At 41.7% G+C, this 27483-nt stretch overlaps 1 protein-coding gene across 5 annotated transcripts in view; it reads left to right on the top strand.

The window, feature by feature from the left end:
* The window catches only part of XYLT1 (xylosyltransferase 1), a 207851-nt gene extending 182299 nt beyond the window's left edge, over positions 1–25552 (top strand). For all 5 annotated transcript variants that reach the window (XM_064461807.1, XM_064461805.1, XM_064461806.1 and 2 more), the window contains 3 exons: positions 2548–2743; positions 9046–9379; positions 17544–25552. In XM_064461807.1, the coding sequence (XP_064317877.1) occupies positions 2548–2743; positions 9046–9379; positions 17544–17866 (853 nt within the window). In that variant the 3' untranslated portion in view covers positions 17867–25552. The remainder of the gene's footprint in view (positions 1–2547; positions 2744–9045; positions 9380–17543) is intronic.
* Positions 25553–27483: the final 1931 nt, after the last annotated feature.

The raw sequence follows: 27483 nt of genomic DNA, 5'->3' as shown, positions 1-27483 counted from the left end.
TGCTTTGATGAATGGATTTTGCCCTTTCTGTGTTCTCAAGAGGTAACCGAACACACCTTGACCTTCCTACTTAGCCATGGAAATGCTGAGCAATGTCCCGTTTAGAAAGATGTGGCAATAAGTGATCCAGAATCCTATTACAGTTTTGCAGGTAAAGGTTACTGGTGCAAAGCAATAAAAGATCAATAACAATTAGATAGAAATAATCACTAGTTCCATGCCTTCCTTATATGAAATAAAGGCAGACCTAAAGAAGTCCTGGGTCATTTGTCCTGCAGAGTGGAGCCAGCAGAGAGGATGGGAGCTATGTATAACCAGTACTGAAATAATTTGACAGTTACTTTTGTGCTTATTCCTTTTGCCGGTCCTTTTGCCAGATGATTAATATCAATAATCAATTTCATTTCTGGGGAGCTTTTCATTGCACAGGAACTCAAGGTGCTTTTCAAGCTTGCTCAGATTATAGATAGGGAAGCCGTGTCATCCACTGCTGATTGCAGCCATCTCTGGGATAAAGCATGGCTCCTTTACTGTAGGCTGGAGCCTCACGGAACAGTGCAGGGAGGAATTGCAAACAGTGATATTGAGTGGAGGCTTCATTTTCATACCTGCCTGAGCCCCCTCAAAACACTGTGAGTCAGCATCCAGTTTAAATCACAGAAAGGTGGATAATCCTCAGCTTTGTGATTCACATCTCTTCTCTCTTGATACTACGTTGTCTTTCTAGGTGTACGCATATATTCACTTCCTCTTTCCCCCTCGTGATTTTGCATGTCTCTAATATGGTAATGGCAGGGGTATATTTGGGCTGAGCACCTCAACAGTATTCCCTTAGCTATTGGGGCTAACAGCACGAAGTTAGCTGATATTGCAGTCACCACCCCAGCTCATTTCACGCTGCTGCAGGCACTGCGAGGAAAGCCTCTAGTGCTTCAGATCACATTTGGAGTCAGTCCCATGCTCCCACCCGCAGCATCCCAGGAGACTTTTATAAAACAAGCTGCCTTGCACACTTTTCTAACAAGGGCTAGCTCACAGCCTCAGAAAGCCATGCCCCCTGCAGACTGCTCTGGTACCAAATTAGATTGCATATCAGCATCTTCAGTGGAAGCAGCATTAATGTGTGATTGAGATTTAATTTATTTCTCTCCATCTCTAGGCATTTTTACTCACTGCTGCCAAGAGACAATTTATTCAAACTATTTCAAGGATATTTTAAATATTTGCTGCTGCACACATATAAAACAGGAGGCCTTAGTACTCAGAACAGATGTCAGTTTGTTGCTGGTATTGGCTGTGTAACTTTGCTGTGGTTTTGCTCAGCCCATCAGTGCCTGCCCTGTTTGTGCCCTGTCTTGTTATGTTTATTTCTCAAGCACTAGACTTCCTTCTGGGTGGTGCGGGTCTCACGTAAAGGGAAGTCCTTCTTGGTTAGCTCTTCTTAGTGTTTATGTCTTGAGATGTAATAACTAGCATGAGGAGTCATACTTAGCCGATTTGACTGGGAAGATATGATACTGGTTGGTTTTAAATGTGCTGTAAACATGCTTGTTTCACAGTTAATGTCAGTTCTGTAAAGCAGCAAAATACTTGGTTTCAGAGCTACGAATAACATGTTTTTAATTATTTATGCATCCATATGTACACAAACATCATTACAGATGTTTCTGAGACTATAGCAGACAACTGACCATAAATTTTAATTATTTGAAACCATGACTACAATGTCTTTAAATCCAAACTGTAACTGAAGGCTTCCCAATCTCCCAATGAGTGGTTTTTCCTATTTCTTTGACCTTTTTTCAGTTTATTTTTAATTATGAGTAAAAAAATCCATGGCAAAAGCAACTTCAAGTCTTTAAGGAATGTGAATTTTATTTCTTAAAATAAAGGAGACCTAAAATGGGGACCAGATCCTGGTATCCTTCACTGCAGTGCCACCCTACAGAGCACTGCCCTTGGAGAATTGGTTGGGGATCAGATTTATATGCAGGGAATGGAGTGGGGCATCAGCTCGCCCATGCCCGGCATCGCAGCACCCTCTGCTGTCCCCAGCCTGCTGCTGTCCCACAGCAAGTGAGGGCGGCACTGCCATTGCCAGGCATCTGTAGGGACTAACCCTGCCAAAGGCAAAAAAATAGAAGGCCACCTGATTTGGAGCAATAGACACATTTCCTGAACATCGTTTATCCTAGCAAAGAGCGCTGCTGCCTAACAATGTGTATCTCTGGGTGGCACTTTTTACCCAGAAGAGACAGTAAGGGAGGGAAGTTTTCTGGCATGCAGAGGTATCTCCTAAAGAGCTTAGAGCTGTGAATATGTTCTAAATGAGCATATATTCTTAGTAACATTTTCTAATGTTTCAGGGTAGTCAGAACAGCCCAAGAATATTTGATAATGAGTCATGAATACATTTGAAATCTCTTAATGTACAGTGGTGAATTTTCTAGTTGAAATGAATGCTTCTTAAGCCATTAGCTCCAAGTAAATGGAGATTTCATATCTCTCTTGTGTAACTGATGAGGGTGTGCGTGTGCTGTTTTACAGATACTACCCCATGGGCCATCCAGTTTCCGTCCACCTTTACTTCCTTGCTGACCGTTTCCAAGGCTTCCTAATCAGGCACCATGCAACCAATCTGGCTGTCAGTAAACTAGAAACTTTGGAAACATGGGTGATGCCAAAGAAAGTCTTTAAGATTGCAAGTCCACCAAGTGATTTTGGAAGGTTACAGTTCTCAGAGGTAAGTATTTGTAGCCACCCATGCATAAAGTCACGAGCCTCTGGAGAGATTGCATAATAATTCAGCAGCCTTTGCAAACTGTATTTCCACGTAATTTTTAGGTGAGAGTAGCTCTCTAGTGTAGTGCATATCCATGAAGGAGATAATGTTGCCGGTTCAGATCTGTGGTCAAACCTCACTTCTTGCGTTACTCCGAGTGTCCTCACTCCCTCTTGTTTCAAGAACAAACTGAAGGCATTTACTGTTGTAAAAGGGGCTCAGTACCTTAAAAGTTTGACATTGATTGTTTGAAAGTGTGACTGTGATTCTTGTGAGAGATACCTGGGGAAAATGGCATGTTTCTGCAGCTCCAGATGTGAAAGGGGATGTGGTAAGCGTTCCTCTCAAGAGTATGCTGAAAAAAACCTCGTAAAATTAGTGATAGTGAGGCATTGGTGCTACATGTGAGCAGAATATTGATGTTGTAACATGAAAGAGAAAATTATTGCAGTGGTGGCTGAGATTTCCCACAAATCCTGTTATTTCTTCTGGAAATTTGTCTCAGGATCTGACATAGAGTGTAAAAAATGCACCCTAAAATGTATTAGGAAAGTTGACCACTAATAGAACCTGACATCTGTGTTCTGTTTTAAAGGTGTAACTGTCTGAGCGGTTAGTTTCATGATTTTTCTTGTTAAGCCGCAAATTTCAATTAAGGTAGAAAATTGATTGAACAAATGTGTTCCAGTCATTATGGCCAGGTCCATAAATTACCATCTTCTTGGGCAATTAAGAAATGCCTAGGTAGGATTCAGTGTTTTGGTGTGCATGGCAAATCCATGACACTAATGTGCCATTAAAGAGATGGATGGAAAGTGTGTTTCATTTATCAATGTGTCTGACGGTAGGCTTGCCATTTCATGCAGTGATAAATGGTCATACAAGCTTTAATTCTTGTGATTTGTAGGAGTATTTCTGCTGTTTATTTAGTACTTTTAATCTGACTTTCAGCCTGATGCCTGCTCTGGGTCCTTCATTTGAAAGCAACTGGGCTGACAGCGGGAAGAATTTTTTCTAATTGTATGATGAAAAGAAGTATGTTGATCTTAGTGTTCTAGAACTCAAATAAAAATCTTTAGAAAGAATACATCTGACTTCATCTCAGTTGTAGGGAGAAAACAGGCCTGGGACCGGAATTTACTCACTGGCCACTTGCCAGGTCCCCCATGACCCTAGTGCATTGGAACCAAACTTTTTTCCCCAACATCAGCCCTGCAGCAACCGTGAGCCTGATTGACAGATGTCCTCGAGGAGCAGTGCCCAGTGTCAGCCTCCCCCATGGGGGAAGAAGTGGCATGTTGGTGGCTTCTTTGCTGCACTGTGCCCACAGCTCTGTGGAGTGTGTTGCCCTGCAGGGAGGATCCCTGGATACCACAGAACTAATGAGCCGCTCTTCACTGCCTCTTAGACCACGGCTGGTCTGTAAGCAGCCCTGTAGGAACTGCTGCTGCAGTGAAGCCATGTGAGTGCAAAGCATGGGAAGGATTTAATCACCAGTTAGCTTTTTTCAGGCCAAGGAAACATTTTCTTCTATTTCAAATGCACAAAAAGAGTTTTGGTGGCTGTTTACTTGTTTTCATAATTTCTTCTCCCTAAATTCTTTAATGGTCCTCTCCTTTCATAGATGATTCATATTTTAAAAGACCAGGAGGTACAAAGTAAATAATTTAATAATTTCTTAATTGTTCATTTTACTTTCTGCCTTCCCTTGGCCTGCAGGCGTCTCTGCCTCTGAGCCAATTTTTTCTCTTAGTTAGCCTGGTATAAATCCAGCATTAACCTCTTCAGCTTCAGTGTGGCTGGAAAGCCTCTCATCTGCTACTGCTTATTAAAATGGCACTTCTTTGTCAAAGTCCAGCAAGTGTAAAACAAACTTAGCAGTTCAGCTAAGATGAGGACATCAATGTTCGTAGGTTAAGCACCAGAAAAGAAACTTGGGATTTGTGCTTATTGGGACACCTTACTGCTCTTTTTTCAACAACTTTCACCCCATGATCTGGCAGAACTTTAAAACTGTATGGGGACCTTTTAGCTGAGATCATTCTTCCCTCTCCCAGCTCACACCAACAGGACCTGCAGAAAGAGCACAAATATGCCACATTGAATTACCCCCTGGTGTATTTGTGACCCTGATGCACAACTGAAATTACAGCAGGAACGATAGGATCTCTCCAGTCAGCCCTTCCTGCCCTCCACTCCTTTGCTTTGCTTCTCAGACTTTGCTTCCCGAGTAGCAGATTTCACCATATACCATGTAAAGACACGTGGAAAAAAATCAGCCAGCTGGGCTGCTTAATGGCCAGTGGGGTTAATGATAGCGCTTCAATGGCAGATGGATCCTGCACTCAGTCTTGGGCTGAGTAAAATAAACTTACAGGAAGTCCAAGAGAGATGATTCCCACACCTCCTAAAATTGGCTTGTGCACAGCACACACAGTGTGTATCCTACCAGCCTGGGTTCGTGACAACTTTTACATGGCGGGCAGAAGATTGATTTGCTGTACAGTACTAAAAGTCTCAGCTCAGCGAGTATCAGTTGAACACTAAGTTCATTTCTGGTCTTGTTAAGACTTGTGATTCATCACAGAGAATAAAATAAACTAGGTGGCAGGCAATTAGTGTGCATTGTGTGAACCTAATGGTCCTGTTTGTGGTGAGCAATGAGACACAAACCCATAATCAAGGCATAATTTATCTTGGGAAAATTTTATCTTGGGACCGAACAGAGATAGAAACAGGAGTTTTAAGCCAATGAGAGAGTTCCAGCATTCCAAACACACCCTGTGCACAGTGCCTGCTCTTGAAGCTCAAAATCATGGTGATTAAAATAATGATGTGGAAAATGTGAGTTTCTGTGCCGCATCCCTTCATGATTTATCAGATATTCATTACGGCTTGATTCCATCCCATACATTGTGTATTCCATTTGAAAGTGAAAGCCTACTTATAATGTTTTAAGGGGATATGAAAAATATTATAGTACTGTAGTATCTCATTGCCTGTAAAAATCAGACATCTCAGTACTGGGAACTCAGCTATGTAGAGTTCAAGGAAAGAGGTATAAACCTCTAACTAGCGCTTTAAGTAAAATTCTCTTTAGAACACTGTGCTTCTAAAAGCAGCTTGTGCTGTAAGCTGTGCAGCATGGGGAAGTATGTCCCCCAGCTGGAAACTGGACATAAAGGACATATCCTGTAAACAGATGTGTGCAGCTCCTTGCCTTTCCTTTCCCTAAGGTGCCTGTGGTGCACAGCCCCATGCAGTGTCAGCACCTTGTCTTGGTGTAAGCCCTGGCTCTAAGGCATGCAGGGTGTTGCAGGGTGCCCATGTGCCTTGCCTTTGTGTTGCTGAGGGCCTGCTCTGTGACAGTATCTTCTCCTTGTTGTTTTTGTGCTGCTGTTTTCATGGACCTGCACACCCTGACAGTGGTGTTGTGACAGGTTCTCATGGGAAGTGATTGCCACCAGTGTGAGAATTGTCCCTTCCTCCCAGTAGTAACTTCTGGTTTACATTAGGGAACTCAATAACATGCCTGCACAGAGCTTAACCAGCCAACAATTTTGTTAAAATTTTTACCCAATAGTAACCTTGGCTCTTCTATTCTACTCTAATAAACCTTTGCACATATGAACACATAACTTCTTTTGTGAAACCTGCTTGTTGAACAATGTCAGCTTGAGGTTGGAGCATGGGGATTATAACTTCCTGATTTCTTTTCCAAGGGATGAGAGACTAAACAGGGGGAAATGGGGATGAGGACAATCTTTTAGCAAGGCCTGTTGTGACAGGACAAGGGATAATGGTTTTAAACTAAAGAAGGGTAGATTTAGACTGGATATAAGGAAAAGATTTGTTACAGTGAGGGTAGTAAAGCACTGGAACGGGTTGCCCAGAGAGGTGGTAGATGCCCCATCCCTAGAAACATTCAAGGTCAGGTTGAACGGGGCTCTGAGCGACATGATCTAGTTGAAGGTGTCCCTGCTCATTGCAGGGTCGTTGAACTAGATGACCTCTAAAGGTCCCTTCCAATCCAGAGCATCCTATGATTCTGTGAAATAGTTGTACGTCAGGATGAATGTTGATTTTTTGAGGATGACATAAACTTTCTTTGAGGAGTTCTTTAGTAAGAAATATTGGATGTGATGGAAGGAGTTTCCTTCTAGGTTTTTTTTTTGCCCAGGAGGGTGTAGATTTGTTTCACGTGTTATGGCTTTATTTTTTCCAGGTCGCTTGAGCTCCAGTAGGTGTGACATGGCCGCATTCAGTGAAGGCTGGCAAAGTAGATAATAAGATCTGGTCAGGAAATTTTCTTTCTGAGCTTATTTCCATACATATTCAGTCAGTCTTGTCAGGAGAGTACGCACTGACAGCTCCTCGAGGCAGTCAATGCTTGGGTCTGATATCTGGGCTACGCTGTCTGGTTTGATTAGCTGGTGTGCTAGGTGAAATACCTCTGGAATACCAGCGATTCTGCTGTGTTGATTGCAGAGTGGTGGATGGCTCATTTTGTCTCATATTCTGCAGTGTCGTAGTCTGGTAGGAGGAATTTGTATGATGACAGATGGATTTAGGATGGTAGGTTTTTATTCTACTGGCCTTGTAGCTTTTTGCTTCCAGTCCTGCTGTAATTTGTCTGTCCACCACAGTGATTTATTTAGAAGGGTTTGGGGTCTGGACAGTTTCCAGTACAGGTATCGGTGGTAGTAAGCATGAGGTAATTGTTACATTTTATGGATTTGGGGGGATTTTGGCATTATATTGGAACGACTTATCCTCATCAAATGAGATGAAATCTAGGCGAAAAATCTCTGAAGCAAATGAGCTACAATTATTTGTTATGTGTTGAGGAAAGCAGGTTCTGACCATGCCCATGTGAGGTGAAGATTAGGGACAAGGACAGCTCTGTGTTGGGGAAATCTTCAATATCTACATATGCTGAAAAAGGGGATCCTGTCTGTGCATGCATGGGCCTCTGGAGACCACTTGAGACAATCCCATGGTTTCTGTAGTATAAAGAACAAATCAACTCTAAGATCATCTACACTGTTTGGAGATGAAGGCCAGAAAAAACCTGAAGGACTGTGAGGGGTTTCGGTACCAGGCTGGCCAAAACATCTGTATGTCTCTCTGAGAAATAACGTCAGATGTCTGCTTGACAAAAGGAGCCAAGGGGTTCTCCTGTTCTTCACTTCAAATGGGGTCCCTCAAATCTTTTTGTGTTTGGCATTGATCACTTTTGATTTGAGACCATGGGAACAGGACCTCTTGGGAGAAGGGAGGTGGACACTTCCTCCAAAAGCAAATATGCAGCCTTTGATACTGTGGTCCACCAGGTTGCCTTCTTAAGAATTGTTGGAAGTGGTGCATTAACGGTCAGCCTCATAAACACTGCTAGATTTATGCTGGGATAGTAAAATATATTTCAGTTGGCCTCAGAATACCAGTTAGTTACTACATTTTTATGCTATCTGTTTAGAGGTGCTTATTTTCAGTAGTGTACAAGTGTTAATGGCAACAGCTTCTAAGTTTGTATCATCCTGTGGGTTATGGGTTAACCATTAAAATTCATATCAAGAGATCTGAAATATGAAAGCTACTAAGCAAAAGAATGGTCCAATAAATATTTACACTAGATTGTGAATCAGCTGCTTTACTGTTAGTTAGTGAATAAATAAAAAACAATCTCACTGTTATGGCAGTTAGAAAAGAGTTTACCAGAAATAGCTCCCCACATCAGGCAGGAAGGGAGTGCAAGGAGACAGCATCTCACGGATAGATTGTAGTAAAGGACCTGGTGTGATTTGTCCTAAATTCAGCAAAAGCCTCTTCCTTTCCCTTAGCAGTAACTGGGTAGGTCTCTACTGCAGTGTCCATCTCTCACAAGTATTATACATTTTCATGACCCAGGAGATGACGGGTCATATTTTTTTCTATCCATAGGCTGTATTCAGGCTTGGTCCTTTATTGACAGCTTCCATGTGGAGAAAAAGGAGAGCTGCTATAGCCTGTTATGTCACTCTTAATGTAAAGAAAACCCTTATATCAATCAAAAGAGGACAACTGGACCAAAAACCAAGCCTAGCATTCAAGGTTGTCTCACAATTTGTGTACGCATTATGATTTTAGGTCATGTTACTGCCAACCTTTATATGTATGCATAATTCCTGTAATAAGATTTGTGTGTCTTGAGAGCCCTTAGTTGATGTAAGGGTCTCAGATACTTACAGAGATGATGGTAACAGCACTGTGGTCTTCAATTTCAGATTGGCACCGAATGGGATGCCAAGGAAAGACTTTTCCGGAATTTTGGAGGACTCCTCGGGCCAACAGATGAGCCAGTTGGCATGCAGAAATGGGGAAAAGGCCCCAATGTCACCATTACTGTCATTTGGGTGGATCCTGTTAATGTAATTGCAGCAACATATGATATTCTTATTGAATCCAGTGCTGAATTTACTCACTACAAACCACCTTTGAATTTGCCCCTGCGACCCGGTGTCTGGACGATAAAAATTCTGTACCACTGGGTGCAGGTAGCTGAAACCAAATTCCTTGTTACTCCTCTCACCTTCTCTAATCGGCAGCCTATCAAACAAGGTAAGTTTTGTTATTTGGTACAAGAATAATCCAATTATTGTGTCTGTATTCACTGTAAATGCTGCTGTTAAAAATGAAGTAGTGCTGTATTGGAAAAGGAGAAAAGAAAGGAATTTTATAGATACTAAATCAGAAGAAATTGTTGCACTAAGACAAGTAGAAGTGTCTGTATCCAGTCTGTAAAACACAGACACTTTGAACGAAAGGCTATTTATATCTTTAAAATATGCACAGTTCAGAATCCAGAGAATTTCAGGATCTCAATAATCTAACAGCTATCATAAAAGCCATAATTTAAAAATAGAAAAAAAAGAGAACCTTTCTCTACTGCTTTTCATTCACATTTGCTCATAGTTACAGATGTTTAGACTGTTGTCTTCACAAAACCTGCATGTTTGATGGTAAAAGCATTAATACACAGAATTACCATAGGCCAGAGCTCACCTGACATATCGCCAGGCACAGGCATTTGCTCTTGCTTGACACCTGCCAAAACCGGCTCAGTGCACGCAATGCAGTTGTGTTACAAAAAGTTTCTATGAATACAGTGGTCCCGGTAAGTACACTATCAGACCCACGTTGACATTTTTTAGAAAGCAGCAATCTTCCTCCCCACCACAGCAGCCCTGAGCCAATGTCTACAAGCTCCCAGCAGCAGTTTACACTGGCACAGGGATTGTTCGAGTGCTCGGACCTTCAGCCAGTGCTGAGGATATTGGGCTGGGAGAAGAGAGAACATTTTGTAGCCACACCTGGTTTCTTATTCAGTAAGATCAAAACAAGTTTGTTGCTATGAATATCTTTACCATTCCTCTTAATGTGCTCAAGTGCTTCCATCTGCCCAGTATTAATATTCATAACTTTAGACATCTTAAAGTTGCTAGATACAGGAATGATCCTATTAAGTTTTCAGAAGTTCTCCTGACAAGGCAGCAAATAAACTGAGTCAGGCATTTACCTTCCAGTATAACGTGCTGCTTCTGTAATGCAAACACCACAGACAACTGCTGAGAGCTAATGCAGCCCTTATCTTGCTCAACAGGAGCTTGATTCTACACATTTCTCAGCAAAAGAGCTAACTAACTGATTTCTTCTTCTAACATTTGGTGGCATCGTTTCTTAAGCAGAAACTATACCACCAACAACCTACTGCTGTTATTAACTAATAGGCAATGATAAATTGTGAAGAAATGCCATGTGTAGAAGGAATAAATTTTAATGTTTGAGGCAACCTATTTCTAAATGCAGCTGTTACTGACTCATCTCCTGGAAATCAATGAATTCTATGTTCTTTGCTAATTTAACAGTTGAGGCATAAACTGGGTAGAAAATATGGCATGTAAAAGCAGCAACCTTGCTGCTTTTCCCTATAATATGAGAGCCCTGTGGACAGTATAAGCATGTCTCAGACTTCAGTCATGAGCCCACACTTTATGGTTTAAAAGCAAAACTCCCTTTAGTCCAAACTCTGAATCTGGAATAATTCCACTGAAATTATGGATTTACTCCATGTTGCCCATTAATATCCTAGGAGAAGATCTGGTTCATATTTTTTGTTAAGGAGCCCTGTTCATGCATAGGGTAACTAGAATCTACTATAGGAATGAAGTATAAAGCTTGGGAACAATATTATCTAGGAAAAAAGCCTCAGGAGTGGTTTGCTACTGACGATGTGATATGTCATCTCCAGGTGTCTGAGGCATGAAGGTAAAGAAAATTAATTAGAGGGGCAGATAGTGACACTCTGCTGCAGTTAGAATTGTATTTACAATGCAAATTCCTGTTGTTTGGGTTTTTTAAGGCTTTCTGTCTCAGTGAGACTATTGTGGTCTATGCAGGCAATTGTCATTTAGCTTTGAATTTCAGCTTTTGTCAGTTTGTCACCACTTTATTATTTAAATACATGTTTCTCTGCCAAATAAAGGCATTGTGAGAGTATGACGGAAGAATTAGAATTTCTAAAAGAACAATTTGTGTTACTATTGTAAACAATGTGAAAGCTGCCAAAAATCTTCTAAAATGAAGGGATAGTATTATTGTCATGTCTTAACACTGAAAATAAAACATACATCAGACTTAGCCAGGAGTTGTCAGCAGAAGAGGGAAATATGATTTATTAGGGATTTATTTAAAATTTTCTTCTTCCAACCATCCTTCCTCACCCCCACCGCCCCCACCCGAAAAAAAAAGGGCGGAGGAAAAAAAAGCTATAGCTCTTGTCAGAAAGATTACCCTGGAAAGTAATTTGCTACTCCAGAAGCTTTTTAAATGACTGATACATTTCATACCACTTTGCATGTCATTTGCTTGATAGTGATTTGGCCCCCTCTGTCTCATACACTCCAGATGTAGAAACTGGAGTCCACGTAGTTACATACACAAAAATCTGTCCGAGGTCTTGTGTGTAATTTGTCTGTGTCATTCTAAAAAGCATTTGCACAAATCTGGCAGCAGCACAGTAGCCACTAAAATCTTGTATTTTGAGAGCACGAACACAACAACAGTCACTGTATTTCCTAAATCGTTACTTATCTACACATCACTTCACCACAGAGCATAACCAGGCAAAGTTCATTTCAGTTTCCCAGCACCATGAAGGGAGCCACTTGCTCCTCTTATGAATAAGCAAAGTGAAACCTGTTCGTTCCATTATCCTGACTCTCAAAATTCATGATTACAATTAAAAAAAAATTAATCATGGGACAGCTACCAGCAAACACATTTTGTTTAACAGTTTATAAAACCAGTATATGCAGCTAGTTTATTAATTTTCTATTCCAATTTATTTATTAATATTGGCCTAGAGTCTGTGCATGTAAGTAAAACCATAAAGGCAAATCAAGAGCAGGTGTTTTCTTTGATATTGTGTCCAGATGTGCGTAACTGACACAATGTAAATTGTTTTAAAAGCACACATTCACTGACCTTTTCAAAACCTGGATCTGTAAGTGTTAGAGAGATCAGTTCTAATATGGAACTACTGAGTATGCTGGGAGGTTTGGCGTGTTCCCACTCTAAATGAGGCTCCCAAAGCTATTCCATTGGAAAGCCTATAATATGATATTTTTTATTCTTTCTTGCTCCTCTTCCCCTCCAGTCATCCAAACCTGTGTCTATTTTCTCTAGGGTGAGCTGTGTCACTGATCAGCTCTACCTTCAGCAGATCCTCTGGCTCGACAGCACCTTCAAGTGTTTGCCTGGCTGGAGAAAGAAATAAATGAAAAAAAAGGAAAAATAAATGAATTTGTGAAATAAATAATTTGGTGAAATGACGTTCACTTGCTCCACCCTACACCCTACTTCCTCCCCCTACGTCCTGCACAGCCAGATTTTCTTTTATTCTTCTAAAAGGCAATTTTGAGTTCCTTACCATACGGCCTTGTTAAAGCCAAGTACTCCATGCTTACTGTAAGGACGTAGGAGGGCTGCCAAGGACCAGCAGGACGCCCCAGGATTAAATTGTGCCAAGACAGAGAGGGAATGTAACATGTGGAGGAGACAAAACAGGGAGAAGATCAGAAGATCACTAGCAGTGATAATAGACAGGAATGGGGGTTTCTTGCCATCTGCTTTAGGCAGCATGAATTTAAGTGCAGTTTGGAGGCTTGAGGCCAGATGTTCAGGTCCCCTGCATAGGGACTGGAGAGGCAGAGCCAAACAAAAGGTATAATTTAGAGCATTTAGCCAGCAGTGCACCAATCATAATCCAAGCTACCAAGTAGATTTCAATTCCTAAGGAAACAGCTAATTCAGCAGAGGTTGGCTCTGCATCCCACTTTCCCACCCCTCTCTGCTCTACAAAGTCCACGTGAAGCAGTCATGCCGAGTATGATCACACATGCCTCTGAGGGGCAGAAAAGAAACCAAAGCAATTTCATTTTTTAATTTGAGTTTATATTCATGGCAAAGTTTCCACAGCAATCTCCCAGCTGGAGTGGCGATAATGAGTTGTCATGCGCGTAATGTATAGGACCAGTTTCATTAAAGCTAAATAGGTTACTGTGAGCCAGTAGGCGGATTCACATCTGGGGCAGAAAGAGCCCCAAACCTCGATACCAAACACTGGATTGAAAGTAAATAATGAATAAATAAAACCTTTCTTCCTTCAAACAGGGAGGGCAGTGAAGAGCATCCTCCTCCTTCTCTTTAAGAGAGGCCTTTCATGTTCAGTTCCTAGCTTGATCACATGCCCTGGATGTGTTGCTTTTGATCTCTGGTGCTCCACAATGGGACAGGGAGCCTTGAACACCAGCTCCTGGTCCCTGTGCCTTCTACCTGCAGCCGCCTCTTTCAAAGGCTTGATGGCATTAGCAGACGTACTGCAGTGCACACATGCATCTCAAAGGCCTTTTAACCTAATCCATATTTATAGACCATCTTAATTAAGTATATACTGGGAAGCCTTTGTTTTGCCGTTGGTTGTTTGCAGTGGCTTAATCAACTCTAATTGCGTCTATACGGATTATAAAGTGGGTGGCAACTTGTGTCAGAACGGCTGTGATTTCTTTAAATTAACCAGAGGTAACATGACATGTTCTTGATAAATGCAGTAATAGCAGCAGGCAAGTGCATGGCTGCAGAAGAATAGGCATGCCCTGGAATCGTTATTCTGAGAAAAACCCTGAAGACCGGGATTTGCCTTGAAATTTAGTTCAGATCCAGTTGACAAGGAGTCGATTAGCTTCACAGTGAGCAAATGCAGCACTGTCTTGTTTGCTGCAAGAGAAAACAAACAAAATGTCAATAAAAAAATTACCTCTTTGCCAGAGGGTTTCAACACAATTCAAGTAAGGAAATAAAGCTGTACATGCTGTTTTGTTTTAAAAAAAACCCACAGGTCTGGCGCCTTAATGTGTACCAAGGTAACCACGTTTTTCGTTCCTTAGCCTCTGTCACTCTATGTCTAAACTCATTTGCTTTTTCTGCAAAATGAAGAGCAAACCCCCACAAAAATGCTGAAATCCCAGGCTATGCAGCTGACTACAGGCTGTGTATTTAGTCCACAGAAGTTATACTAAGAAAAGGCAGTTGAGAAATGAAGTGTCCTCCCAGAGTGAAGAGCAAACAAAAATAACTCATCTTTTTAAAGCTATAGTTTAGAGTCAATGGAATATATTTTGCATTGATACATGTCCTTTTGAAGCCAAAGGGCTATTTGGATGTGTTTGCTGGCAAAAAAAAAAAACTAGCTTAATGTCTGCAATTCAACTAATTTTGAATTGGTTGCTCTAACTGTACAGAATTAAATAGCTAAACACACATCTCATAGGGGCAAGCTTTTTCGTTATTTTTTTCATAAGCAACCACTGAAGTGTCAGTGCTTTAAAAGTATGCCCGGTAGCTCTGGCCTCCTCTTAGTACAGTATTTCAGGGCTTGGGATGAGCACTGTCCCTCTCATGTCCCAGCCCAGTAAGTTACAGTCATGATTACCTCTCATTTATTTTTCCTTTAATGCAAAGAGGAATATCCCACATCTGCCATAGCTTGGATGAGCAGCATCCTCCTTACTTTCTCCTGTTACCGAGCTCTTTCTTTATAGGACATGTAGACACCTAACTTGGAGTGTTTGTTCTGCTGTGGGGCCAAGCAATCCCTATTGGTTCTCACGTTGGAGAAGCACATTTTCACTGTGGGCAGCAGTAGCCCTTAACACACTGAAAAACAGTGGTTTGCTCCCTTTAGTGCTGACCTCAGCAGTCTTTTCCTATCTGCTGATACTTGTGTGTGGTTTTTCCAAAAATTTTCTTTTCAGTCCCATTAAAGGCTATTACTGTTGTACCTGCCAGCGAGCCCTTGCAGCACAGCCAGTTCTGGAGGAGAGCACAGCAGTCACTTAGTGGTGCAGACCAAAAGAGCAGTGTGTTGGTGTGAGAAGCATAGCATATCCGACACAATTACAGCAATAGCAGAGTGGAGAAATTTAAATTTGTTGAAGACACTGAGGTTATAACCCTTATTTTAGCAAAAGCAGCCCACTGATCTTAAACAACAAGGGTCACAGACTCAGAGAAAAAGATGATCTCCTGCTGCATTGCCAGCACTGGCTCCTACAGTTTCTGTAGGTTTCATTCCTTCCAGTCCTGCTAATCCACCAAGTCCTGAAGCCTGGAACAAGTGTGAGACTGAGCCAGAGTAAAGACCAAGCTCCATTTCATCCTGTTACTTGTCTGAAAAAAGGTCTCTCTTGTTCCATGTACTAAACATGAGCACAACAGGCTTTAATTCAACAAGCTCTCTGAATTGCCTGTTTCAATCAGATGATCCTGGTAGTAATGCCAACTCTTATTTGTTTTGGAGTTTTTACTTAGAATGTTCCTATTTAATTAATATGTTGACAAAGAGTCTTCCATATTTAATTGCTTCCAAAGGAGGAAATTTAATCGTGTACTTGTTCTGTTTCTTAAACTGCAGTGCTCTGGCAGAGCACACTTCTGACACGTGTGCATGGAAAAAACTCATTTTGACTAGAGGTTATTGTGGATATCTACCATATAAAAAAAAAAAGAGGGGTTTAGATTAATGCAGGAGCAATTAAGTGATGTATAATGGTGATGGGGATGTGCCGAACTAATTTAATTGTGGATTTGAAGTAATGGACTTGCACAGTATTTGACATTAAAGACTTTGCAAACGTAGCAGTGAAGCTCCACTTACATGTCCCTTTTCCCTCAAAGTAAATGTCCTAATTTATTGCCACTGCCTGAGATACTGTCCTCTGCATGGAAGAAAGGACTCAGTGTCAGGCTGCAGTGCAGGCAGCAAGGACATGTGGAAGGAATTGTAGCCATGAATATGTAATTCCTGGCCTCTAAACACTATCTGAGCACAGTGGCTTTCCTAGCCTGGAGCGCCCTGAATGGGCCCATTTTATGTTCTAGACAGTGTGTATGTTGGCAGAGCTAAACAGATCCTCTGTGCTGCCAGAGTGACGATTCTAGGGAAGTCAGCTGAGAACAGAAAGAAATGGTTGAAAATTTACTCCCAAGAGGCATGTAGGGAACATTTTGGAGCGTACCATTCTGATTTTGTGAGCAGCACCTTGGTCCACTCTCAGACCTTAAGAAGTCAGCCAGCTTTAGACAGGGGCAGTCTGACTTGCAGTATCTAATCCAAGGTCTTTGAAGGCATTATCACAGCCTGACGAGGATTTTTACTGCAATAATACAGTTTTGGAGTGATGTACTGCATTTTGCTGAGGTAGAAGAGTTACTGTAAGGAAAGCAACCACAATGCAAAGAAAAGTATCATTAGGAAATGGTTGTGATCCATTATTCGGCACAAGTGCTTGAAACATAATTGTCATTAGAGAATAGTTTCCCAGCGAGACTGGAGCACTTCCAGAAATGATGCTGGGGCTATACATTTTTCATTTGGGTCTGGTCTGTCGAAGGCCATGGTGGGGTTCTTCCAGTGCCAGGAGTGGCACCACCTGGTTTTTGGAGGCAGATTGAGCTAACAAATGTTGTGACTTTTCCACAGTAGGGCAAGGTTCATCAGTTTAATAAAATAAACTGGCTGAGATCTTGGCTCTTCCTCGTAGACAAATCAATGATAGCACTTGAAGGTCTGATAAGGGTCAGCAGCCTTCTCACACCAAGCATCCTTGAACTGTTTCCTAATTTCAAAGTACAGCCTTCCCTGGGTGTTGAGCTGCACAGGACTTATCTGCCAGACTTCTCTGGCAAAATGAGCTTCTCCTGAATGCAAAATGGGTTTCTCCCAAGAAGGAGCTGCATGTTGATTAGGCTCTAGGTACAGACAATAGCTCGTAGCTGGGATGCCCTTGAAGCTGGGCCTGCCTTTTTGTTGTGCTGTGCCAAACAGCTGTGTGTCATGCCTGGGTATCCTACAGCTCTGGGGATGCCAGTTGTATGTGGTGATAATGACGATGCTGCTTTCAGTCTCAGTGCATCACCCTGCTAACGCATCGCTTGCAGGGTTAGCATCACGGTGAGTGGAGCTTGTAGTGGTGAGCATGACGAGCTGAAAAGCTGAGCATAGCCAGCTGTCCTCAGGATGCAGTTTGTCCTCCATGCTGGGGAAACAGACTATAGCGCACCACTAACTTTTGCCTCTTCATTTGCTGTACCCTTAGATCCTGAAGCTTTTGTTGTTTGTTTTTTTTTAATGCGCTAATATTTGGGTTTATTTCTGCATTTCCAGAGGAAGCCATGAAGTATCACAGTGGGCCTCCAAAGAACGCGTACATGGAGCAGAGTTTCCAGGGCTTGAACCCCGTCCTGAATATCCCCATCAGTGCCGCCCGCGTGGACCAGGCCAAGAGGAATGCAGGGCTTGTGGGTGCCCGGCTGGAAGCCTGGGTGGACTCTCTAGTCAGCAGCGTCTGGTCAGCCGTGGACATCTGCAGCACCGGCCCCACTGCCTGCCCAGTCATGCAGGGCTGCGCTCAGACAGCCTGGAGCTCCCTGAGCCCAGACCCCAAATCCGAGCTGGGCCCTGTCAAACCTGACGGTCGCTTGAGGTAGCATCCAGTATGCTCTCCTCCGGCATAGGGTTTTTTAAAAGGGAATTTAACCTTGCTCGTATGAGAATCTCACACCAGATTTCAGAAACCTAAGGGAACATTATACTTTTTTGTTACTTATTGCAATATAATTAATTTAAAAAAAAAAAAAAACAACAAAAAAAAGAGTTCCGACAAGGCCTTTGGCACTGCCCTCTCTATCAGCTCGGCCAAGAGCACCTTCGGTCATCCCACAGCCTCTGCTGTCCCATGGGGCCCTGGCCGTACCGCACACCCGCTGCCTCTGCGGGTTTCAAAACAGCTGTGGCAGCAAGCCACAGAGAGGGCATTGAAGGAGCAGCTGCTAAAAGTGTTTTTTAAAAGTAAATTTGTCTGTTCCTCTGCTGTTTCATAGGCTTTTATTATTTTGCTACCATGAATAAATCACAGCAAAATTCCCTTCTACTTCGGCTTCCTGGGGAGGATGGTTACTGCAGGCTAAAGCCTGTATGGCTGCATTACCTCACAGAACATGAAATAATTATGGTACACCCTCTTTTTTTTAATAACACAAAATAATTCTGGACTCAGCTAATGTCTGTTGTTATCCTAGTTAGAGAAAACGAGCAAAAGCAGAAACTTTCCAATTCTTTTCAGAGATTTTTTTTTTAGACTCATTTCATTATAACCTCGAAACGGAAGTAGTGTTTTGCTGTATTAGTCTTTTATGTCTCATGCAGTCAGGTTCAGGGTCTGGATTCTAAGAGTATTAGTTTAAAGAACAAAGAAGCATTTTGGATTTCAGTCCTTTCAAATCTGCAAGTTTTTTTCTAAGCCCACCAGCACCTAAGCATTTTTGCAGACTTTCAGTACAGCAAGTGTGTATGTGTAGGTTGGGGGTGGGTTGTGATGAGTCTGCTCACACCCTTTGCTGATTTTGCTGGTAAGCTGAGCTGAGTTTTTTCTCAGGCAGTGGAGTTGCACAGAACCAGTAAAATGGTGGAATTGGGACCTAAATCTGCAACAACACATTTCTTCCCTAATCTGACTAGTGGCTAGTAAGTGTTAACACTAATTCCCTCCCTTGATCTCAGATCTACTAGCCCTTTGTGAAGGGTCCTTCTAGGCTTGTGCAGGGCATCTGGAAGGCTGTGCAGGACACGGGTTCCCAACTGAAGCCATGAGCTGAACGTGAAGGAGAGCAATGCCATATTTCTCAGTGCTTTTACTTTATTCTGGCAACAATCCTAGCCTTGCCTGTCTTCAGAATTTCTAGCAGGCTGCATCCTGTTTTAAATGGGCATGTTTTGCATCATTTTAAGCTGCATTTTCTACAGTAGGAAAAAAATCCATTTACATTCCAAGAGCTTTTTAAAGTATATGTTTTATATGTAAATTCATCTCCAACTAATGCATTTTACATTAGTGTAAAACATGCACTTTGTTGTTGTTGCTGTGGTAATCTCTTGTTAACAACATAACCCAAAAAGGCTGTTAAAAGCTGTTGGGTTAATTAGGAAAAAAATCCTGTTGATGTAATAAAGTAAGGTATCTGTTTACCCTTCTGTGTGGATGGCTAACTTTCTGCTGATGAGAGTTAAGCATCCACATCAGGAGGGAGATAGACCCTTAAATCATTCTGTAATCGCATCTCACAGAAAGGTTGAATTCCCTTTTAAACAGTTGCAGAATGACCATAACACAGATCCCGGTGGCTTGTAGTATCTCTCTCTGTAGTATTGGTTTAAAGCTACTTGCAGTTTGCTTTGGACTTGAAATTGTGGTGTCAGCTGTGCTGGCATTAAGGCAGAGCATTGAAATGTTTATCTGGCACAAAAACGGATGCATAGAAGGAACAATTTAGGTATTTATTATTTATGTTTTAGTCAATGACTAATTAGTAGGTGCTGCTGTTGCAGCTTGAAGATTATGTTATCTTACTAACTGAAGCTGCCTTTATTAAGAAAAGGCCTTCCTCCCCTCACACCTCCCGTTCTTTTTTTGTCTTGATTTTTGACAGTCACAAGAGCCGTAGTTTTAGGAAAGCTTGTAGCAATGAGAGCTGGTTGAAATATTTCAGTGAAGATAACGTTCCAGCTTTTCAACTGGCTCTAGAGGCAAGCATGTTTAAAACCAGGGTTGCCAACAGGTTTATATAATAGAAACACAGTGTTATTACTTATTCAGTAGGGTTTTTCTTAACAGTGCTTGTTTTTAATCTAACATTCCTTCGTGAAGTTCAAATTTTCTGGGAACCTCCAATCCTCACTGTGAAATCCGGGGGTTTAGTCACACTGATGCAATGGCAACTGCACAGTTCAAGCCCTGCAGATTAAATCAAGAACACCACATTTAGGGCACACAATAAAATTCATTAACAATCCCAGTCAGTGATTGTTCCTAATAAGGCTACCAGGGTAGTCACAAAATCTTCAGTCTGTCTTGCACATAAGTATATGCATAAGGGTGCGCCCACACACACACGCATGCAGATAACTTGGTTTTTAAATTTGATACTTTTTTATTCTTAAGCAGGAACGTTTTTAAGTGCTTTGTTGGCAAGTTCTCATTATTAACTAGACCAAGCAGAAAGTGGCAACCATCCCGTCTTTTGTGGTTAGAAGAAAATCTGCCACTTTGATCATTTAAAACGTAAGGTGCAATTTATTTTGTTTCAGTACAAAAAAGGGAAAGAAAACAAATAGTTGCTGATATATCTATTTACATTATATGCTAGGTTTAAAATATCTCAAACCAAAATTTATATTAGTTTATTTTCTGAAAGACAAAAAGCATCTACACAAAGAAGTTTTGTAGCAAGCTGGCAATCCCAGTGCAGCTGTTAAAGTGTGTGATGTAAAACTGAAGAGTCTGGTCCTGCAGTCCTTTCGCAGGCAACATTTCCACAGAGTGCTGATGCTGAGTAAGGACTTCAGAGTCAAGTCCAGCATAAATAAAAGGTGTGACAGAATGCTATGGGTATATACTGTCTGCCTTTGAAGTCATCAAAGGATGAGCTGCCGTGTTTGGAACATCCTCTGGGGGCAGTGTCAAGCTTTAGACCTAGATGACAACCCTACTATAGCTGTTAATACGCAGACACAGAAACAGAAGTTATATATGGGACACTGTGTCTGAGTTACAAAGTGCTGTAGTTTTGAAGAAAAACCATGGAAAACAAGACTTTGCATCAGGGATCAGAGCTTGCTCCAAGCTGATGCTGTGGTAGAGCTGCTAAGACCCACGTTCTGCTTAGTGGCTTTTCTGGTTCTGAAATGGCAGGCACTTGGAGCCTGTGATGAATACTGGATATTTTTAGAAGAGAATAACTTCACAGATCTTACATTTGGTGAAAAGGAGAATTCAGAGCAGGGACCCACAGTTTGTACAAAACAAGCAAGTTATGCATCTTCATTTGAATGTGCAAGTGTTATTTTCCCATCACAAGGCTAGTTCCTGCTGAATAGGACTCCGGCTGAAAGACAGTTCTGACCAAAATCCCTTTCTGTGGGAGGGGGGTGTATTTTCATGTGCACACGTTTGTCCTCTGGGTGTAATGCTTTGCTCGTTTTAACTCCCTGCCCATGCTGCACGATAGCCATGTAACACTTCTGTGATCAATCAGTATTACACAGAAAACGAATGTGGCAAAATGCAGAATATCTACATACATGATGTAATGAATTATGTCCAAAGTCAGTCTTAGCATTATGCAAACCTGTTTATATGGTAATGTTGAACCTTGAGGCTAATAGAAGTAGCTCAAATGACAGTTTATTTTCAGATTTATCCAATTCTTTCTTTGATGACATTTGGACACTGAGTAGTAATATTTGTATTTTCATTTTCTGATATTCAAGGGTTTTTTAGAATTGAAAGTATGTCTTCATTTTTTGTGCTCTCGGCAAGCGGAGAATTTTAACAATTCCTTCATGATAGCAAGTGTTATACAGGGAAGTCCATCTGTATCTCTGTTGTGAAGCCTTCGTTATTGCTCAGCCTACAGATACAGGAATGTGCATTCGTGTGTTACAAATTGACTTTCCCAGGTATTGCTTCAGCGCACAATGCATGTACAGTTGTTTAATGGCATATTAACGATGGTCCTGCAGCTCCCTCAAAAGGACCAGCTAATGTGTACGCACCTTCCGTCCATCTCCTACAGCACTAATTGCAATACTAATGAAGTCTCCATCACTCTTAGCTACAATTATAGTGAACAGAGTAGTGAATTCAGTGAATCAAAACTGGGATATTCTAAACCTGGCCAAAGGGAGAGGCGGACGGTAAAGAAGATGCTGAAACTGTGCAAAAGTTTGACATAATTGTGCTGCAACAAAACTTTGAACAAACTGGGTGCCTTCTGCACAGCAAGGTTGAGAAGCACTGATGCCGTGAGATCTCAGCTTTGACTTCCCAGATAAAAAGAAAAGAAGATCCAGATTATTACTGGGGCCAGGCAATGAGGACCAACTTTCTGTTGATATCTCTAGTTCTCTTCCAGCACAGCTGTCAGAGAACTGCCAGCTTGCTGACGGCTATCACACCCTCCTCATTGTCTTCCCAGATCCCAAAACTTCAGGAGTTGGCCACATGAAACCTTGGCCAACTCCACTGCCTTCCACTGAGCGGGAAGCTTTGTGCTTGTGTGAGCCAAATCCCTTAAGCTTCTTCAGAAACCCTAGCTGCAGATTAGAAACATTTGCTTTTGAGAGCAGCCTTCAGTCAGCTCAGTACTGACACACGTGAAGGGATTGGTAAAAGTGATAGCAATTTCCTGAATTTCAGGCATGGGTATTTAATATGTGTAATAGTAGGTGTGATTATTTCAGCAACAGCGTAAGACCAACCTGGTAGAAAGTGGCTAGTGGTGATTCCCACTGGCCTTTGCTTCAGTCTGGTTGTGAAAAGATAATGATCCATATGTACTTTTATTTCAACCGTTCAAGGCCTCCAAGATAGTCTTAAGGATTCAGGAGCCATTACATTAAACCCATATTAAATGACAATTGAAAACATCATGTAAAAAAGTTTTTCTAGACCAAACCTCAGGCTTCTGGCAAGACAGCTCCCGATCTGATGCCCACAGAGAGGGTAGGAGTGCCGTAGCGGTGGAAAGGACAGGACGCTGCCCGTCTAGGGGCCCAGCAGGAGGCACTGAGAGCAGGAATACCTGCCTGCAGAGCCCCTGCTGAGGGGAGTTGCTCCTGCAGCCAGGCACAGAGGAGCCAAACAAATGTGAATTAGGGTCAAGGGCAGCGAGGAAGAATTTGTAGGGAAATACCTTTTTTCCTGTACACTCTTCAAGAGTGAGCAAATGCTCTGAATTGTAACACCCTTTGAAGGCATAGAGTAGAAGAGTCTGGCCTTTGAAAACCTTTGCCACCACCCTCACAGTAAGGGAAAGAAGAATCAGGCTGAGAGCATTTAAAAACGAGACAAGAAGATCCTACAGCCCATGTTACCCAGGACCACAGTAGCATTAGGCTGTCTCCGGTTAAGTGTGGTGTTGGCAGCGATTAATCCTCATGATGTGATACTGCAGGTACCGTGTTGACTTTGCTCCTTTATACTAACAGTAGTGTGTAGATCACTCTCTGCTCTTTGCTTCTGCCTTGGTTACCTTCTTTTGCTCATGGGTGCTATCACAGCTGCTACCTCACTGTGTCTGCAAACACCTTTACCTGATAACAACAAAAAAAAGGTACCAGAAATCTCCTTGAACTGAATGTACAATCTATGCAAATTCTCTTTCTACTTTGTTAAAACCTAGAAGTATTACTTGTAACCTTGCCAAATAAGCAGCAAGATCTGTACAGGTGCCTCTGATAACAGAGTGACAATTTTAGGCGCGGTTCATTGCGCTGCATTTGTATATTGTAATGACTTGATTTGTCTCTGGTTCTGTTGTAATTAACACCCTCGACTGAGAAGATAGCAACCTCTTGCTAGGAGAGCACCTTCAGTTTGCTGGGAATATTCTGGAGGAGGATGTCTATGGCATTTCATTTTATTTTCCTGCTTACATCCAAAAGAAGGCACAGACCTCCTGGGCAAAATTAGGATGTTGTTTCAGATTTTCCTCGGGTGGATCCTATCAGCTTTGGCTTACTCGGTGTCTGTTCCCTTTGTGGCATCCAGTGCGTTGCCCCTTAAAGAAAGCCTTACTTTCATCCTTTCTAAATGTGGCCTTAAACTGTGTTAGGAAGTTAGATGTTGTCTGTGTCTTGCTCACTTTTTCTGTTTGTTGTGGAAGGAATAAAAGGCACCTTGAGATTTCTATTACAGCTCAGTTGTGTTGCTGTCAGCTTACACTTCACAGATACAATAGAAATTGCTTACAAATGCAGTCTTTAAGGGAAGAAAATGACCTTCCCTTTGGGCAAAAGGAAGGCTCGGATGTTCATACAGACCTTGGGAAATTATGAGCTCTGTCTTTCGCAACTCACTGTAGGTAAGGAAGGTTGATTTAATTACCTGCAAAGTACAAACTTAATAACTTCTAATTTATCTTCAGACTATAGCAGGACAGACTGCTTTCAGATGCACAAGGCAAATTCTGGGGTATTTTCACTCATTTTGACATGACGTGGTACCACTCCTTTCAGATTTGTACTGGTAGCTGAGAGAAGATATAACCTCTTAATGGTATGGTCTTAAAATCTGAAGAACTTCATCACTTGGGGCCAGATTTTGCATGACGGTTGGGAATCTAGCAGTACACTTAGGAGACAGAGGAGTCTGGCTGTGTCATCAAAGTCATAAAAGCATTTCCAGAAATCTTGGTTTTGGAGCTTCAGCCAAAGGTTGTCAAAGTCAGCAGAAACCAAGGACTGCTGCTAAGGCTTGTATCTGTTGGGTTTCTTTCATACTTTTCTCCATGGAGAACTGTCGTGTTTCAGTAGCACCAATATTCCCGGCAGGCTGCAGTGCTTTTAGGAATCCCAAATCCTATCCTGTTTTGGTATTCAGATGCAGATATAACCCAAAGGCAACTGAAAAGGGTTTACATATAAAACAAGGTTTGTGAAACAAAAAGAATTAATTTGAGTTAATGAAATTATTTTTCTGACTTTGTCATTTTGGTTTTATTTTGGGTTGATTGGATTTTTGTATTGCCTAACATAGTCCATAATAAGTTATTCCTATTCTGTCATTTTCAAAGACTGGTGGTAATATAGTTTTAAGAAATAACTATTTTGTTATAGATCATTATATGCATAAAACTGTACAGAAATATTTTGTAAGCTATTGAATAAGAAAAAAGAAAACCATGTATATACAGCAAAGTTTAAAAAAAATTGGAAATTCAAATGAAACACACTGAAAGATGTAGATATTTTGCTATTTATTTAAAGGAATATTTTATGAGATATTGAAATGTCTTAAATTGACCGGTAATCAAAGTTCAAAGTCAGAATGCTTTTCTTGTAGTAGAATGTGATTTTCAGCAATTATTGCACTACCCGTTTTTGCACCCTTTTGTCTTTCATTTAGCAGAAAACAATGTGCCTTAGCTGTGTTCTTTGTCAATGGGAGTTTGGTTTTTTGTCCGACAAAGCAAATTTTTTTGCAGAAAAAGAAATGGATGTATTAAATACTGTATTATACCAAAAACACTGCAGTTGTATATAATTGCTTTCTGTCATACTGTGTTTTCAGAAGCAGAATTTTAAAATAAAAAAAAAAAAAAGGCTGTCTTTAGGAACAGATGTGTACTTCGTATTGTTTTCTACCCCACTAATATAAGTCTTTATTTAAAAGAACTTTGCTGCTTGGTGATATTTAGGAGGAAAAATGGGACCAAGCACTACTGATCTGTGATCCCAGGGCTGATGCCAGCTCGCTGCCTGGTCAGTCATTTCCCTGGCTCCATTTCCCAGCCATAGCAATTACGGGGGAAATGTTCAGGGACACCTTTCAGAAATCAATTTTTGCTGGTCAAGCCGAGCCCCCGCAGGCGCACGGTGCTAATTGCAGCCTGACGGGGGGTGCCCCCGCCGGCGGCAGCGGTGGGAGATGGGTCGGACTCTGCAGGGCTCCCAGCGCTGCCTGCACTGTGGGAGCCAGAGACACATCCAAGTTTTTTGGGCCAAGTTCTCCTACTTTTCAAACTCAGATGACTACTTTTGGGCAGATTCTCCCTGGCTTTTCCAAAGATATCAAGGAATGATAGGCAGAAGGGATTAACACAGAGCTTGACTTAGGTCTCTTTTCTGTTAACTATGCGGAGCGTTGGAGCAGTTTCTTCCCCACACACCCCCAGAGCGTACGTCATCCCAAAGAGAAGGGACTTAGTCGTGGGCATACGAATAGGCAGCTGGGTGCAGAAATAGGAATTAATGTTAGGGCTGGCTGGTTACAAGGACAGCAAAATATGGATCCTTTGCCTTTACTGAAAGGATGAGCTCAGAAAGACAAATTTCTTCCGTATTTCCCCCAGGGGGTTACAGACCCAAACCAGCCATTGCCTAACGTTCACCCAGTGCGAGCATGTAAATGTATTTTCTTAACCACAGGCTCCACTCTGAGCCCTGATTCCTTAGAGCCGCTTCCATGGCTGCGATGGGGAAAACCAGTTAAATTTTCCTACCAGTGTGTGATTGGTATCTTTAGCACCAGCCTCATGATGTATTGCAGGTTTGTCTCCTAGTGCTGCTTTTTGATGTGGGATGCTTGAAAAAAAACTCCTTGATGACCTTCCAAAAGTCTTTGACACCACCAGGAGTCTGCGTGACTTTTTCATGCACCCCCAAGCAGTGCTGCAGGTTCTCTTGGCAGCCAGAACTGCTTTTGATCTTGTGTTTTCTTTTCACCTGCTGTTCAGGAATTCCACTTTTTTTGGCACTTAGATGCAATGAGGTCTGTTTAAACAGAGGAGGGAACACAGTGCTAATATTTTAGTCCTGGCACAAAGAAAAGGTTTTCTGTGGAGGGTAGAGGGGGAAAAAAAAAAAGAAAAAAAAAAGGCTGCTCTCTCAGTTATGAAGCCTGCTTTTATTGCTAGATGGTATAAGAAGTTTGCTGCTTTTTTTTGCTGGCTTATTCCTCAACCAGCTGCTAATACTCGTGGCATATTAAAAAAAGCTCAACCTTTGTTTTAATTATCTCCAAATGTGTCGTTGGCCGCTACTTTAAAGAAAAGAGGGGAAAAAAAAAAGCATCAATCTACCAGATGTCAAGTGTTTTCTTTGTGGACTTCAGCTCGAATCTGCATGCTTTTGGAGGCTATGCACAAAAAATCCCAGTGCATCACAGAAAGAGCTGTCTGAGCTCTTCTACAGTGTCATGCTGGCTTGAAAGGCTATGTAGCTCTGTCTGCTTGAGATACCATCATCACATTTTTGCATCTGCTATGCTTAATTTGTCTTGATCATAACTAATATTTATAGAGTGTAGAACATGGTTAATTCATGGTAATGACACAAAACTCACTGTAGAGCAGTTTGCCGCTAGGAAGGCACAGTAAACCAAGTGCAACAGGAACAAGGTATTTAATTGCCTTGACAATAAGGATTTCGTTTCATTGCCTGGATATTTGACATTTCTTCATCCATTGCTAAAGAATTTGTAGCCTATTTTCTAAAAAATCAGAAACGGTTAGTAATCTGAGTCTTCACAAATGCAAACAGCTGTAAA

The sequence above is a fragment of the Phalacrocorax carbo genome, chromosome 10 (genome assembly GCF_963921805.1).
Source record: "Phalacrocorax carbo chromosome 10, bPhaCar2.1, whole genome shotgun sequence".
Taxonomy (NCBI): domain Eukaryota; kingdom Metazoa; phylum Chordata; class Aves; order Suliformes; family Phalacrocoracidae; genus Phalacrocorax; species Phalacrocorax carbo.
This window is presented reverse-complemented; position numbering and strand designations above follow the sequence as displayed.